The 15,859-nt window shown below is 31.8% G+C and overlaps 2 protein-coding genes across 2 annotated transcripts in view; both read left to right on the top strand.

Moving 5' to 3' along the window:
* LOC106681747 (venom allergen 5.02) overlaps positions 1-7,080 on the top strand; it is a 10,051-nt gene extending 2,971 nt beyond the window's left edge. Inside the window, exons 3-7 of the mRNA XM_014422214.2 lie at positions 695-770; positions 3,382-3,536; positions 3,999-4,108; positions 4,311-4,405; positions 6,931-7,080. Coding sequence (XP_014277700.1) covers positions 695-770; positions 3,382-3,536; positions 3,999-4,108; positions 4,311-4,405; positions 6,931-7,049 — 555 coding nt within the window. The 3' untranslated portion in view covers positions 7,050-7,080. The remainder of the gene's footprint in view (positions 1-694; positions 771-3,381; positions 3,537-3,998; positions 4,109-4,310; positions 4,406-6,930) is intronic.
* A 2,645-nt stretch (positions 7,081-9,725) lies between these two features.
* LOC106681748 (venom allergen 5) overlaps positions 9,726-15,859 on the top strand; it is a 12,520-nt gene continuing 6,386 nt past the window's right edge. The window contains exons 1-3 of the mRNA XM_067044984.1: positions 9,726-9,829; positions 13,927-14,042; positions 15,333-15,408. Of these exons, the coding sequence (XP_066901085.1) occupies positions 9,763-9,829; positions 13,927-14,042; positions 15,333-15,408 (259 nt within the window). The 5' untranslated portion in view covers positions 9,726-9,762. The remainder of the gene's footprint in view (positions 9,830-13,926; positions 14,043-15,332; positions 15,409-15,859) is intronic.

Genomic DNA, 15,859 nt, shown 5'->3' with positions numbered 1-15,859 from the left:
TACAATATTTACAGAATCGACCTGAGGATCCCTGAGCCCACTCTATCCCCCACGTGTGAGGGGTAGAGCAGAGCTCGAGAGATCCCAGCGCATCCCTCTCGCCGCATCACTGGTAATGAGCCAGTGGAGGCTGAGCAAGTGCGCTAAAGATTTTTTTTTTTTTTTTTTTTAATGTTGAAATAACTGCCTTTTTTTTTCCCACCCCGGATCATGTACTATCAGTGATGCCGTTTTAACTCGCTCTACTCTGAACAACAGACTATCTACATTTTTTTTTAATTGGATAATTCGTTAGGATATTCCTTTACACCGAATAAACTCAAGAGCCCTTGCTTTCCGCGATTCCGGTAAACCGTTGGCCTCCAATATTCAACGGAGTACAATACTGTGAGGCATAAATTCAATTAAAAAAAAAGTTTCATCAAAATCCATTTGACACATGAGGGATAAAGTTCATCAAAATCGTCTGATTCGTTACGAATAACTGTTTCACAACTAGGGAGTCGTTAGTAGAAAGCTTATTCCATAGAATTAATGGAACGTGAAGCATCTGTACCTGATTACATGATTCGTTTATATTTTGAATGAGTTAAAGATAGGAAGGAACATACCTAATATGAAAGTTCTCGCAGAGGTAAATTAAGTTTTTTTTTCTAATTTACATAATATATAAAGAGAATTTCTTCTTTTCCAGAAATGGGATGAAGAATTAGCTGAAATGGCTCAGGAATGGGCGAATAATTGCGTATACGAACACAACAAAAAACTACGTAAGTTTAATTAACAAGTGTCATTATGATTACATTTTGTATTATTATATAATATAGTACATACTGTATTGTTATTACATTTTGTATTATTATATAATATAGTACATACTGTATTATGATTACCTTTTCTATCTAGAGCGGCTTCACGGAACGCTGAGCGATCACCTTCGATTGTACCAGGCAGACCAAGGAATGGAACCAGACGTGGCAATGCCAAAGGCAATTGCAGCATACAATCATTCGGTGCACTCCGTTACGGGGATTTCGCCGTTTGAGATCCTTTTCGGGCTTTGTGGAATCCGGCGGGACTACAACGGCTCGGCGGGGGACGGTGATGAGATAAGCAACAATCATGGCACTAGGAAAAAGCTATGAGGAAAAGTCCGGGGAAAATTGGAGAGGGAAAAAGCTAGGAGAGTAGCTTGGGAGAATTTAAACCTCACATGTAGGAAGGGAATGGTAAAAATTGGGACAATTTTATATAGAAAGTTGGGATCAAACAGGGGTAAGGAGATACAACGATACGAGGGACCATTCAGGGTGATAATAATAAGAGAACATAATGTTGTGACTATTGAGAGTATTAGAGAACCTAAAAAGTGTAGGACCGTTCATATTGAACAACTTAAAGTCCCACTAACCGAAACACCTGCGGAAGAGTAATCCGGAGTGTCCTCATTTCAACTTATCTCTTAAGTTAAGTTTTCTTAAGTGGTAATTAATTTTTTTTTAATTTATCTTTGATTATGGCGATATACTGAATAAATTACGTTGCATTTTTTTAATTGTATAAATTCGTGATATTATTTATTTTGCTTTACTTTTAGTTTGTAATAAGAGTTTATGAGGAGTGTCATTGTTTTGTTTTCTTTATTGTATATACTTGTAAATAGTTATTTTTGTTGTATTTTATATTAATTTATTGTATAGTTGAAGTTTACGTTTACGAGGATGGTTCGTAAACTGGTGGGGGGGAGTTACAGCCTTAGTCAGCTGTTACTTCAATGTGAGCTGACTGAGAAGATCAGCTGATCGAATGTATATAAAGAGATGTACCGAACCCAACAAAGACAGTATGTTACAGCAGTTCACACGTTTTAGATCTTATTCCTTATTCTCTTTTTTGACATTTTGCTTTTCCCGATAATATATATATATATATATATATAACTTATGAGATGTTGGAATACAAAAGATGAAAAAGGAGCAAAGAAATGACACACACATATTTGAGATAACAACTGATTTATTCCTGGTTGTCATTCTCCTTATATACATTCTTTGTGTTTATTTACATGAGGAGTTAGAATTAAAGCTATTATTACGCTTGGCCTTACCATAACTTTTTATATATAAACCGTAATAGTTAAAATGCACTGTTTCTTTAGTCGAGAAGCTCTCACTAACTCAAGAACTGCCTTTCTCTTTGATATTAATAAACTTCAATTTTATCTTATTTCAAGATTATGATCCACCATTTTGTTTTGAAATGGGCACCGGTTAGAGGTTTATTAAGTTATAGTATTCTAAACTGAATAACATGTTGATAATATAATATAATAACAAGTTTTAATTTATATATAATTTTTTTAAATTCTTGAGACTGGTGTTTATGGGTAAATAACTCAATTGGTATCCATGTTAAGTATCAAACTATTATTTCATCAATAGTAATATAAAATAGGTAACTAGGCATAAGCTAAAGCAAGCTAGGTAATAATTAATATGATTCCCAATCACTTTATTGTTTCATAGTGTAATTTGAATTTAATTAACAACCTAGAAACTGCTCGTAGATTCCGACTATTGCAACATTTACTAGACAAACGGTCTAAATTGCCAATCCATTACAAAAGACTGATCTACATGACTATTATAAGGCCTATCTGGACATACGGAGTTGAGCTCTGGGGCTCCACTAAACCATCAAATTCCTCCCGAATCCAATTCTTACAGTCCAAAATCCTTCGTAAAATCCTTAATGCTCCTTACTTTGTCACAAATCAAGTCATCCATCAGGACCTCAATATTCCATATGTTGCCGATTTGGCCAGAACCAGATACCGTTCCTTCCATAACATAAACTTCTCAACCACCCAAATCCACTTGTTTCTAACCTGGCTTCTCCTTCATTACCTAATAATCGTCCTAGGCGCCTGAAAAGAAGATGGCCTCGAAATCTTCTTCTCTAGAAATGTTATTGGAGTTCTATCAGTGGGTAGATTCTCCACATGTTTTTATCATGTTACTATGTCACCTACAGCAAATTTACTTGTTGTATATATGTATATACAGTTGTAAATATCAATAAATAAATTATTAAAAAAATTAAGAACCTGGGAAGAATAGTCTGCAAAACATTTTTTAAAGAATTGGATTTGAGTTGTAAATCTGTATTTAAGGTATGTTAAATTGTTAATAATAATGTTGTTAAAATTGTTCCAAATGAATGTATAATAAGCTGCTAATTGTTTGATTGTCTTTGAGGATGGCCGAATTTGCCGAAACGTTGTTGATGGAATAGTGATGAGTGAGGCTTGTCATGGATACCAATTGATTTAGTTAACAATAAGTTTTAATGTTAAATAAACTTTTTTTATGTTTACTCAAGCCAGCAGCGTTGGTGAAAACCTTGCTCAGCATTCTTCAACCGGCTTTGGTTTCCTTGACGTGGAACAACTTTCCAAGTTATGGTACGAAGAATCGAGCAAATACGTAGATATAAAACATCTAAAAATTCAACATAATGCGAGGCATTTCACTCAGGTACGTCACTCTCAATTTATTATCATTCAACATTTGTATCAAGAATTGTTACAAAAAATTAAGTAACACATAAATAAAAGTTTTTTTAACATTTAAAGTGAAAATTTTAAAGCATTTTAAAGTATTATAAGTGGTGGGGGAGAGGGTGTAATTTCAGTAAAACTTGTCCATAGGGTTTCGATTAAAAAGTTTGATGTCAGCCCCTCGAAATTGAATTAAAGGGGTAAAAATTTGGATTCAGATTTTTAATTTTGAAGTTCTCAAATTTATTCTCCCACCATGAATTTCGCCATTTTTAAACATTGGCTTTGAATAACTGTTATTTTTTATTTGTCACACTAAAATGAAGGAGAAATTGTGACGAAGACTTTTTTTAAGTTTTAATACTATTTAGTTATTTTTTCTGAACAAAGAAATGACCTAAAAGAGTTGTATTATTGTATTTTGTAATTAATTTTACAGATGGTTTGGGCTGACACAAAGTTTGTTGGATGTGGAGCTTCCATTTACCAAAACACTGAAGAGGAATACGATAAATATGAAACCATGTTGGTCTGCAACTACAGACCAGCGTAAGATTATGAATTTATTTTGCGCATACACTTATTGAGAATGATTTTATAACGAGTAATTATATCATAAAAAAATACAACATATAAGGTTCCAGTATGCAGCATTTATTTAAGTGATCTGTAATTAACCATAATTATAAAAACAGTCATATTATAATATTCTAACAAGATCATTATTAACTATTTTTTCATTTCCTATAAGCGGCAATATTAATGGCAAGAAACTGTTTGAAGTATATGATCACAACAACCGATGTACAGTAGGAGTCGAATCTGTCATTTACCGTGGCTTATGTGGTAAGTTATATATAAAAAAGGTAACTAGTAGCCAATTTGTAGAATAAGCCAGTTTTATGGAACATCGGCAAAATATACGTCTATGGTTTGTTTTGTTTCCGTAAAATTAGAAATTTCAGAAAAAAAATTCATATATTAAACTCAGAAAAAGTTGATTGACACACAAGTTGAATGGATTTGGGGTTAAGGCCCATTTACAAGTGATAGAGAGCTGTCGAGCAAGTAATATTAACAGAGAGAGTGCTTTTGCACATAATACTAGTAAAGCTATGCATAATGCATTATAAAACTTATTTTTTTTTTTTTAATTTATTTATCTAATTTTCAACTGTAAAAAAAAAATACAATAAGTAAATATGTGGAATGTTTCAAACACTTAAAAATCTTGGGGAGGAACCATCCATTGGTGGTATTTCAAACATTAATTTAAATTAGAAGGTCCCGTGGCCATCTCCTTTTCAGACGCCTCGGAGGTTTATCAAGGATAGTTAAGAATGCGAAATTAAGAACTAATGGGTTAGGATGGGTAAGGAATTCGGAATGAAAAGACCCATATCTATTTCGGGCCAAATCTACAACGAAAGGTATGTTAAGGTTCTTGTGGATAAGTTTATTTGTGACGTAATAAAGAAATTTTGGATACGGGAGGAATTTAATAGTTTGATAGAGCGACAGAGCTCAATTCCGTATGTCCAAATTGGTCTGATTATCATAGTATATAATAATTTTTTTTAGTGGATGGGAAGTTTAGAGCGTTTGTCAAGTAGGAGTTGTAGCAATTGAAATCTACGAGTAGTTTCTTGTCGCTTCAGTTTTGTATGGGGATTCCAAGTAAGTCTCTTGTCAAGATGGAGTCCTAAGTAGGAAATCTGTTCAACAGACGTTAGTGTATTTAGAAAGAATACTGTAGAACAGGAGGGTAAAAGTTTATGACGGAGAGTAAAGTTGATCTGCTGGGATTTGTTAGGATTTATTTTGATTCTCCATTTTTGACACCATTCTTCAATGGATATTATTTGTGTCTGTAGTTTGTGATGCAGTATGGGGTCGTTGTTTACAGACAGTACACATGGGTCATCGGTATATGTTGTTAGGACTGTGTTAGGGTGGGTTGGGATATCAGCTGTATAAACCGTATACAGAATGGGACCCAGGATACTACCTTGAGGAACATTAGTGGACTGAGAAAAGAGAGATGAGTAGGCTAGGGGTTATGATTTACTTTAAAGGTTTAGTCAGTTAGGTAGGTGCGGATTAAAAGTAAATATGTAGGGTGAAGGATTGGCGAAGGTTATTGAGCAGGCCTGGATGCCAGACTCGATCAAAAGCTTGTTCACCATCGAGGAAGATTCCCGTGCAGTCCATTACACGCTCCAATGTGGTAGATAGAAGTGCCACTTAAAAGAATCGATTTTATCGAAAACAGCTGGTACGATTTTAATTAAATTCGGCCAATCGATGAGCAATAAAGTGCTCTTTAATATTAGATAGGTTGATTCACTTTAAAGGTTCTAAAGGGGTCTTACTTTAAAGGTTAAAGGGTGAGTTAGGTAGGAGCGGATTAAAAGTAAATATGTAGGCGGAAGGAACTCCAAGGGCCTACTTATGGTTCTTGTTGTGTATGAGGTAATTGATAAAAAGCCAACTATCAAGCAAATACTGAGATGACAATTGTAGTTCTATGATTGTAAATATAATTTACACGATATTTGTCATTGCAACAGCTGTCACTGTCAATATCACTGTTACTGTAAAAATAACTGTTACTATCAATATCACTCTTGATATCAATATTACTATTACTGTCAATATCACTATAACTGCCAATATCATAATTATTATCGGTATCTCTATTACTGCTACTGTCGCTACCGCTATTACTGAATTATTCTTTTGAAATAACACGGGGCAGGGTCTGTACAAAGCCCACTACACTGAACGGTCCTGCGGGCTTCAAAGCTCCATAAAGGTACTTCAGTCCAGGCGCTGCATTTATTGTAAATTTCCAACTTTTCTACAAAAACAACATGAAATAATCTAAAACTATGTAAACAGATATATATATTATTTTTAAATAAAAAAAAATCTGTTATACATTTAAAAAATGATATTGGCAATGTGTAAAGTAAAAGAAATAGTGTTACTTTCAACAAGAGTTAGTAAAACAAAAAATTAATGATGTATAGTTATAGAGTAAAATAAAAAGAAAAATATATTATAATATGTAATTATATTTTAAAAAATAAAGAAAAAAATATGTATATAAGTATTAATCACTCATGTTAGTATTTATATTTTATTATAACTTTATTTAATTAGTTATTGGTAATTAATAATGCTAGTATTTGTAGTATATGGTAGAACTGATTAGTACATGTTACAACCCACTGTATCCGGGTAGATTACTATTAAACATTTCTCTTTCAATGTGATGTGAATTTAAACAGAAATCTAATCTTTAAGATGCAATAATATATCCCGAATATGTTTCCTAATTATTAATTTGACAACCATTGTTTTTATAGCACATGACCTGGAACACAGTTATGGACACCGTATGGCGTGTGGTGGGGAAAGCTCCCTACTCCAATCTACAGCAATATTCGCTCTTGTTCTTATTATATGTTTATGGTTAATATTATAATTTAAAAAAACAATTAAATAATAAAGATCTGTAAAGTAAATTATTATGTTTGCTATTCAATTAAAGTAAATTCTTTTTTAAGTTATTGGTGCTATCTAATCAATTGTTTCATTAGATTTAACTATGGGTTAATTAGTATATAATAAGTCATTATGTGAAGATGTGTAAATCTTACGTCTGATCTATTTTCAAAAACTAACGTGGGCGCCAGTTTTCGGAAAATAATTAGAACTATTTCACTGCTTTAATCTCTTCTATGGAGGCTATGCTTTACCTCCAAAATAGAATTATAATTAATAAATAAAAAATTAAAAAACATTGTTTTTTCACTCCCTAGGTAAGGCACTTTAAAAATTCGTTTTCGTTCTATAATTTTTTGTTTATTTCAGTTCACATACTGATTTAGTCAGTTATTAGATGAAATATTCATTAAAAAATACGCCTCATTATTAAATATAGTAAAAAGAGAAATAAAATAAAAACTGTACGTTCAGGAGTTTTTCCTTCACTCCACTTAACCTTTAATCCTACATTTAAAATTTATTTTTTAATCACAATTATATGTTCTTTTGCGCGGCGTACTAATGAAAGTAAAACTAATTAGGTATTAATTTTAGCTGCTTGAAATTACGACTTTGTATTATTAAGATTTTAGGAAGTAATATCTGTGCATCTTCAGATAGATAGAAGGTCTCATGTTTCAGATTTTAGCAATCTCTGTTAAAAGGCTCTTTATGTTAAGATAACTTTTATGCGTCTTTCTTTATCAATACCTTAGGATAAAAAAAAATCTTTGTATATGTTATTAATTTATGCACCCCGTTATTTAAAGACTCGTTTTTAAAAAGATTTTCTTAACAAACCAGCTAAATCAAAAGATCAATTATTCATTAAAGTCCGCCAATAGAAATGGTATTGTAATGTTTTTCAACACTCTCAAATCTTTGTATGAATGACCAGCAGGCCTCTATTCAAATATGCAGGATAAAAAACAGACTATGGATAAAATTTTTGAATATCTCAATCACTCAAAACTATTCCATAAAATGTAACCAAATTTTACCACAAGCTGCCATTTTTCAATAGTTATACATTTCAATTCGAAAATTAAGACAAAATTCAGAAATCACGTCAATAATGACTAATAAAAATTTCAGAAGTTAATAATGACCCATAAGTGGTTGATGCCTTAAAAAAAAAAAAGTTATTTTGCTAGTTGAACAAATACTTTATAGCTTTTATAACACATTTTAAAGCCTAAAAAGTAGAAAAAAATGGCAAATGAATTTTAAAATTTTACCTAAATTGCAAATATGGCAAAATATACAAAAATTTACAAATATCGGGAGTGAGCATTGTCTCTAACAAACAGAAGCTTTATCCCTTGTCTATGCAGAGTTTTGAATTTATGAAGGTGAAAATAGTATTGACAATAATAAAATTATAGTAATCATAGAACAATTACAAATACTTAACAACAAAATGAAAAAAATCTGTTTGACAATGGCTCCAAAATATGAAAATTATATCCAGATTAATATTTCGTTCTGGGGTATAAATTTATTTATATTTTTTAAAGATGCTGTAAATAAATATAAAATCGATCATATGACCGCACGCTTGGGTATCGATTCATTTGAAGTTATAATATTTTTCCTCATAAGAAATTAATACATATATGAATTAAATTAAATGTAATTGCCATTACTAAGCATCAAGAAGATCACAATTACAGTAATTGTATGGAGTAATTAAAAATACGTTTACACAATTGTAAACGTATTTGTAACCGTGTAATATCACAATATCTGAGACCCCAAGTCCTAATATTATTTCATTTTTGTGAATAATAATTTATCTAACAAACATTTGCCCCCTGAGGGACTTTACTTGGTATTTAAAAATATATGTGTTCATTAATAAACAGAAAGTCTCACACTTCAGCCCCCCTTTTCCTCACTAATTTAAAAAAAAATCAACATACATTCCGCATACCGGATACCTAGAGTAAGGTACGAACAGGTCCCGATGTAAATTCTGTTTGTTGAGCAAATGAAGCACATGTAATTGGTCTGGTGAGCACCACTGGAAAGTATCCCTTCAGATTAATTACAAATCGAAATGAAACAATCTGAGTAGCCTTAAAAAACCAATAATATATGTTAAGTATCCCATGGCTACCGTGGCGCTTTGGAAGCGCTTAAATTAAAAATTTAATCATTAGAATTAGGTTTGACCTGTGCCTAATTCGTGCGCTCCAAAACGGCCGATTTTAGGTCTTAAAATCACAGGAACCGTAAGTTCAATAAAAACTTTTGATTTCCTCATCGCAATATTTTAAATCCGATTTTTACTACTATGATTAACCACTATTGGAATTTCGAAACCTCTCACTTCTTTTATGATTTTTATATTAGGTCTAGTAAGAATTTAATAATCGAAATTGACATTCTTTAATTCTCCATGAAAATCCCTTTCTTTTGATACCACACTTGTCAAAAACCAACGCTTCCGAATGCTAGAAAACGTATTTTCAGATATCATAAATAGGTTATGTCTTCAATCCAACCGATCGGCGTCAGTTTGAGAACATATGATCTTAAAACATATGTAAAATATATAATTTAGTGTAATTTTTATTTATTTATTTATTTTTTATTTGTTAGATTAATTTGGTTTGTTATGGTTAGGCAAAATCAAAAAAGGATTTATCATGATATTCTATAGTCTGTTACTGTTTTATATCTTTTCACGATCTCAGCAGGAATGCAAAGTAAATGGTAAATGATTGTGATAAGTTAGCTGCCTTATTTTAGATACATGAAAAATGTTAATTTTTTTAAATATGCTTATTTAAACCCTAGACTACACGCAATCGAAATATATAAATAAAAATAGTGTGTGGGTTATAGAAGGTTACCCATTGCTCCGTAGGTTATTGTTCACTGGCCGAGGTTGTCATTTGATGAATTTAGTTTACGACTCTCATTTGATGATGATAGTTTTATTCAGAAATTCGATTTAGAGTATTTTTCTTCATGAGATAACTTCTGGTATTATGGATAACATGAGATGAGCCCACCAGGAATAGTTCATCTCTCTACGGCACCCATGCATATCGCGTTTAATGAATACATTTTGAAGGAAAAGTCCCACAAAGAAATCCCTCCTCCCCCCCCCCCAAAAATTACTTATCTTGAGTTACAATACTATAAAGTTCTAGAATGTGCATAAAAGGTATTAATTAAATAAAAATTATACATACAGGAAATGTGATGAATTCCTGAAACCAACATAGCATGTTCAACCATCACTGCTACTTTTGTTTGTTTCTTTGTTTTTGTTTAAAGGCGTAAAATATTTTGGTTATCAACGCTTATGGTATGTTATAATTAAGTTACAAACACATACACACAGAGAAGTTCAAACAAATATATAAAATAAACGTGATTCATAAAAATGTTAAAAAAAAAGTAATAATAAATAAAACAAATACAAATAAAGAAAGAAAACAAATTAAAGTTGAAGAAGAGTTATAATTTAGAAAGGAGGTGATGTGCTTTTAAAACTCTAAACACTAATAAAACTTTAGCTTCCTCATCCGTGAGATCATCTGATAAATTTGGGGTCATTCCTATCCTGTTCATTGCTGGCAAATAGCGAGTACATTCTTCAAAAATATGTTTAATCGTGAGTATTCTGATCAGGCGATAGTGTGCGAGGAGAGTATGGCGTATTCTCAAGCGGGCTAGAGCAACTTGCTCCCTGCGACCGATGCGGTAGGATGTCGACCATGGTTTTACTACTCTTTTGATTCCTTTTAATGTACTCGGAGAACTTTCATCCCATTTGGCCTGCCATCATTCCAGTATTTATAATTTAAGAGGTTTACTGAGTTCTGATGGGGTAAGAACGGCGGTGCCTCGGCCAAGGAGCGTGAGTGCCTCTCTGGCAGCTTTGTCTGGGAGCTCGTTACCAACAATATAAATGTTGCTAGGTACTCAAATGAAACTTATGGACTTACCTTGGTCTGATAGTTTTAAGAGGTAAGATTGGATTCTTATGATGAGTGGATGTTCAGGGCACATGTTTCTCAAACTTTTTAGAGAGCTCAATGAATCTGAGATTATTACAATTGTATTTTGAGTTATTGACAGGCTAAAATCGAAGGCTGATACTATCACGTGGAGCTAGGCTGTATTTATTGAACATAACGTATGTAATTAAATTTGTGGATTGAATCGTGTATAACGTTAGATGAGGTGGTTGAGATTATAGATTTGGAACCAACAGTGTGTATCAAAACATGTTTCGTAATTGTTTCAAGAAGACGCGACAACCGTACAAGCGACAGGAGCCCGGCGGAAGAAAAGTCAATTCTTTGACTTCAATTTTTTATCACTTTAATAAAAACTACGTTTAATTACTAGTCAAAATTGATGAGTCGGAGAAGTATAGTTAGGGAAAAATTTTCAAAATGTTAAAAAAATGTATTTTTTATTCGGAACTCTATATCTTTGAAACTACTTACTGCACTGGAAAACCTAATAGAACATCAATAAAAGTGAAGTAAATTTGCTAAAATATGATTCCTAATAGAGGTAACCTAATAATAGATATTTACGTTCAATAGTTCCCGAGATACAGTTTTTTAATAAGCAACATTTCATGAAATATATACTGAAAAAATAGTGGTTGGTGAATTTATTGTAGGACCATGAGGTGTACAGATGTCTGACAGAAATAAAATTAAAGACAGTTTAATATTCTACAAAGTAGTTAATAATTATTTTTTTTTTAGTAATTTTATTCTTGTTATTTACAACCGTATAAAATTATGTACACCAAAACAAGTAAATTTGCTATTAATCTACCCATTGATAGAACTCTAATTACGTTACCAGACAACATCTCTGGGTCATCTTCTTTTCAGACGCCTAGAGGATTATGAGGTATTGAACGGGAAGCCTGATTAGAAACAAGTGGGTTTGGGTGGCTGGCAAGTTTATCATGGAAGGATCGGTATTTGGTTCTGGCCAAACCAACAACATATGGAACATTGAGGTCCTGATGGATGACTTGATTTGAGATAAAGTAAGGAGCACTATGGATTTTAGGAAGGTTTTTGGACTGTAAGGATTGAATACGAGAGGAATTCGAAGGTTTAGTGGAGCCCCAAAGCTCAACTCCATATGTCCAGATAGGCCTTGTTACAGTCATGTAGATCAGTCTTTTGTAATGTATTGGAAGTATAGACCGTTTGTCTAGTAAATGTTGTAATAGTCGGAATCGACACGCAGTTTCCTGTATTTTCAGTCTTGTGTGAGGATTCCAGGTTAATCATTTGTCCAGATGTAGTCCAAGGTAGCGGATCTGTTCGACAGGGGTAAGAGTAACATTATTAAATGAAACTGTAGAGCAGATGGTAGGTTTACGACGAAGGGTGAAGGTGATTGGATTTGTTGGAATTTATCTTAATCCTCCAATTACGACACCATTCTTCGAGGGTTGTGATATGGGATTGGAGAGTTTGGGATGCAATTAAAGGGTTATTATTAATTATTAGCACACATATGTAGTCGGCATACTTGGTGAGGATAGTGTTAGGATTGGTTGGAATGTCAGCTCTATAGAGGGATTAAAATGGAATACCTACCTACCGCCTTTTGAAACCCGTAGGCTTCTGGCTACTTCCTTAATATTGCCTCACTTTTACTGTTGTGTGGTTTACGGGGGTGTCTCTGGGGATCTCGAAGCAAAATTAAAATGGTTAATTAATTCTTTGTACGTTTCATCTTTGGGGTCTCCGGGGACGCCTTTGTTACCCGGTTTTATAAAGAGTTGAAGTGGCTTTATCCCTCCTTCCGTCGTAAATATTTTATTGTTTCCCTCGTCTACCAAGTTATCCAATCCCGCCGTCCATTGTACATATTGATATTCCTAAATTCAAATGCTCAGTGCATTTCCGAATACCCGCTCACGGCCTTCAGACTTAAATATAATTGCCCAACGGACCTTCGGTAAATCCTCATCCGATTCAGTACCCTTTGGAATTCTATTCCATCCTCCATTCTTAGTTCTAATACCCTTCCAACCTTCAAATCCCGTATCTTCGACCACCTTCTGTTCATCCAATTCCGGAAGAATGACAATTAAAAGTTTCAAATAAGATGTGAATAGATGGAAAGAGAGATAATATTCAACATGAATATTATTGGATGTTTTCATAAATTTATGAACATATAGCCTCATACAATCAACACTACTCCTTTCGTTTTCCTTTTATTTAATTCTTTAAGAATTATTCTTTTTATTTATTTATTTTTATTATAACCTTTTTTAATTACAATAGTAAAGAAATATACCGTTGATTTATATATTTTCTTGTACCTTTTCATTTATTATTTTTGGTTTGATTATATTTCATTTTTAAAATTTTTTTATGATCAGGAGTTAGTCACTTTATGTTTTATGATATTACATATGGTTTTATTTTATTTATTCTATTTTTTTTTCAAATTCATTATTTTCATTATATTTTCTTAGGGTTTATAATTTCATTTTCGTTTTGTATTTTACTACTTGTCTAAGGCTCTAAAGCCTAATTATTATTATTGTTATTATTATTATTACAAATACGTTCCTACTATATAAAGCATGCTTCTAATCTCACATAGTACATTATCCTTCATGTCTTCATTTTACTGAATTTAACTTTACATAATTATATATTAAACTTGTTTATTATATATTCATAATGTACTTTGAGGTGTTAGTACTATAGTTGTACACTATAATAAGTTGGATAAATTAGATATAATTTTACTTAAATTGTTTTCCATTATATATATGCTAATCATTACATTAACATTTTCAGGTGAGCGTTTCATGTGTCCTGATATCAATCTAATACTTGATTACCATAACGAACTTAGGAGCAAAGTGGCTCTTGGGCAAACTAAATTGAGGGCAGGAAAGGGCATATGGGTTCTTGTGAGTTTCCGTCTCTCTATATTTTAAAATTCCAAGAACAAGTACAAGTTAAGGTTGTTTTCCATTCGGTCTTTGGAAAAAAAAAAATCAATGAGTTGTCATCAGGTACTCACACAAACAAACACAGGTACACAACAATACAAATTAACACAATTTATAATATGCATAAAGCAATACATTAATCAGCAACAATTTTTTTATTTAAAATAATTACCTTAATATAATCTTATCCTTGCATTTCATAATTAAACCGTTGCCCTTATTTGGTCTTAGGGATAATAGTCACAATAATCATATTGCTGTAAGTTTTTTATATAAATTAATAAATAGAGTTTCATTTATAAAAAATCAGATTATACTATAATATAATAAATAAATTATAATAAATAAGATTAGATTGGTCAAGTAGTGTTGAAGTTATTTATATTTTTTTGATTTTTCAAAGCAAATGAAAGGCTAAAAATACATGTTGGGCTAAAAAAAATTTATTTTCTAATTTTTTCGAAAATTCGTGTTTAAGGGTTTCTTGAAGTGCTAAAAACGATTATAAACTTTATTTCACTCTTGAATAATCTTTTACCATACTTTTGTTGGTCAGTCGTTCCGAATTGTTTCAATATAGTACTAATATCGAATCACAGAGATGGTTATTATTTAAAAACTAATCATATTTCATATAGTATATACATGATAATATCATAAAGAATCGAATTACCATAGTTATTGTTATGTCATTTCATCATCTATATATATAAAGGAAATGGTCGAATCTTAGCACAAAGACTCTAAAAGCGAATGTGATCGCATATATTGGTTCAATTTATGTTATAATATTATACTCGTAATAAAGAATACGTATATGATTAATTTAACTAAACACAGTAATGTAAATCAAACTATTAATTGTGTTCATTAAATCTACATATACTTAAATATAGCAATAGCTAAGCATTGCCGGGTCACCTAGTGATTTATAATATCTATATAATGCACTTAAATTTTATATCAGTTTTAAAATTAATTGTATTATCAATATTTTTAGTTATGTGTATTGCTTCAGTAATTTTCCAATTTTTTTTTGTGATTGACTATATCCAAAAAAAAAAAAGAATTTTATGTTCCTACAAATAGTTTTCTCCACAGAAGAATATTATATAGAATAGTAGTAATATAGAACCATAATAATATCTACTGGAGTAAATATTACTTATTTGTATAAGAACTCAACTGTATATCGGATAAAACTATTTGTTCTTCTTATTATTATAAATTACGTATTTAATGTTTTAGAAATGGGACCATGACTTGGCCAAAGATGCTCAAGATTGGGCAGATAAATGCACTTTGAAGCACAATGAAAATAGGCGTAAGTTTATTTATTTTACTAATTATTGAAACTCTTTATTAGGCAACAATAATTAATTTGGGGTTGAAGTGGCTGGGAAGTTTACCATGGAAGGATTGGTATTTGGTTCTAGCCTAATAGGCAACATATGGAACATTAAGGTCTTTGTGTATGGTTTTATTTGTGACAAAGTAAGAAGCATAGGTGATTATACGAAGGATTTTGGATTCTGAGGATTGGATACGAGAGGAATTCGAAGGTTTAGTTGAGCCCCAAAGCTCAACTCCGTATGTCCAGATAGGCCTTATAATAGTCATGTAGATCAGTCTTTTGTAATGGATTGGCAATTTAGACCGTTTGTGGACAAATCTTAAACTTGTTTTTTTTTTTTCTAACAAGTAGGGTTGGGCAACTATAGCTAAAATTGTCATGGATACAACATATATTTATCAATGATTCATTCATGAATAAG

This window comes from Halyomorpha halys, unplaced genomic scaffold, assembly GCF_000696795.3.
Source record: "Halyomorpha halys isolate HHAL.00 unplaced genomic scaffold, Hhal_1.1 Scaffold363.1, whole genome shotgun sequence".
NCBI lineage: Eukaryota > Metazoa > Arthropoda > Insecta > Hemiptera > Pentatomidae > Halyomorpha > Halyomorpha halys.
This window is presented reverse-complemented; position numbering and strand designations above follow the sequence as displayed.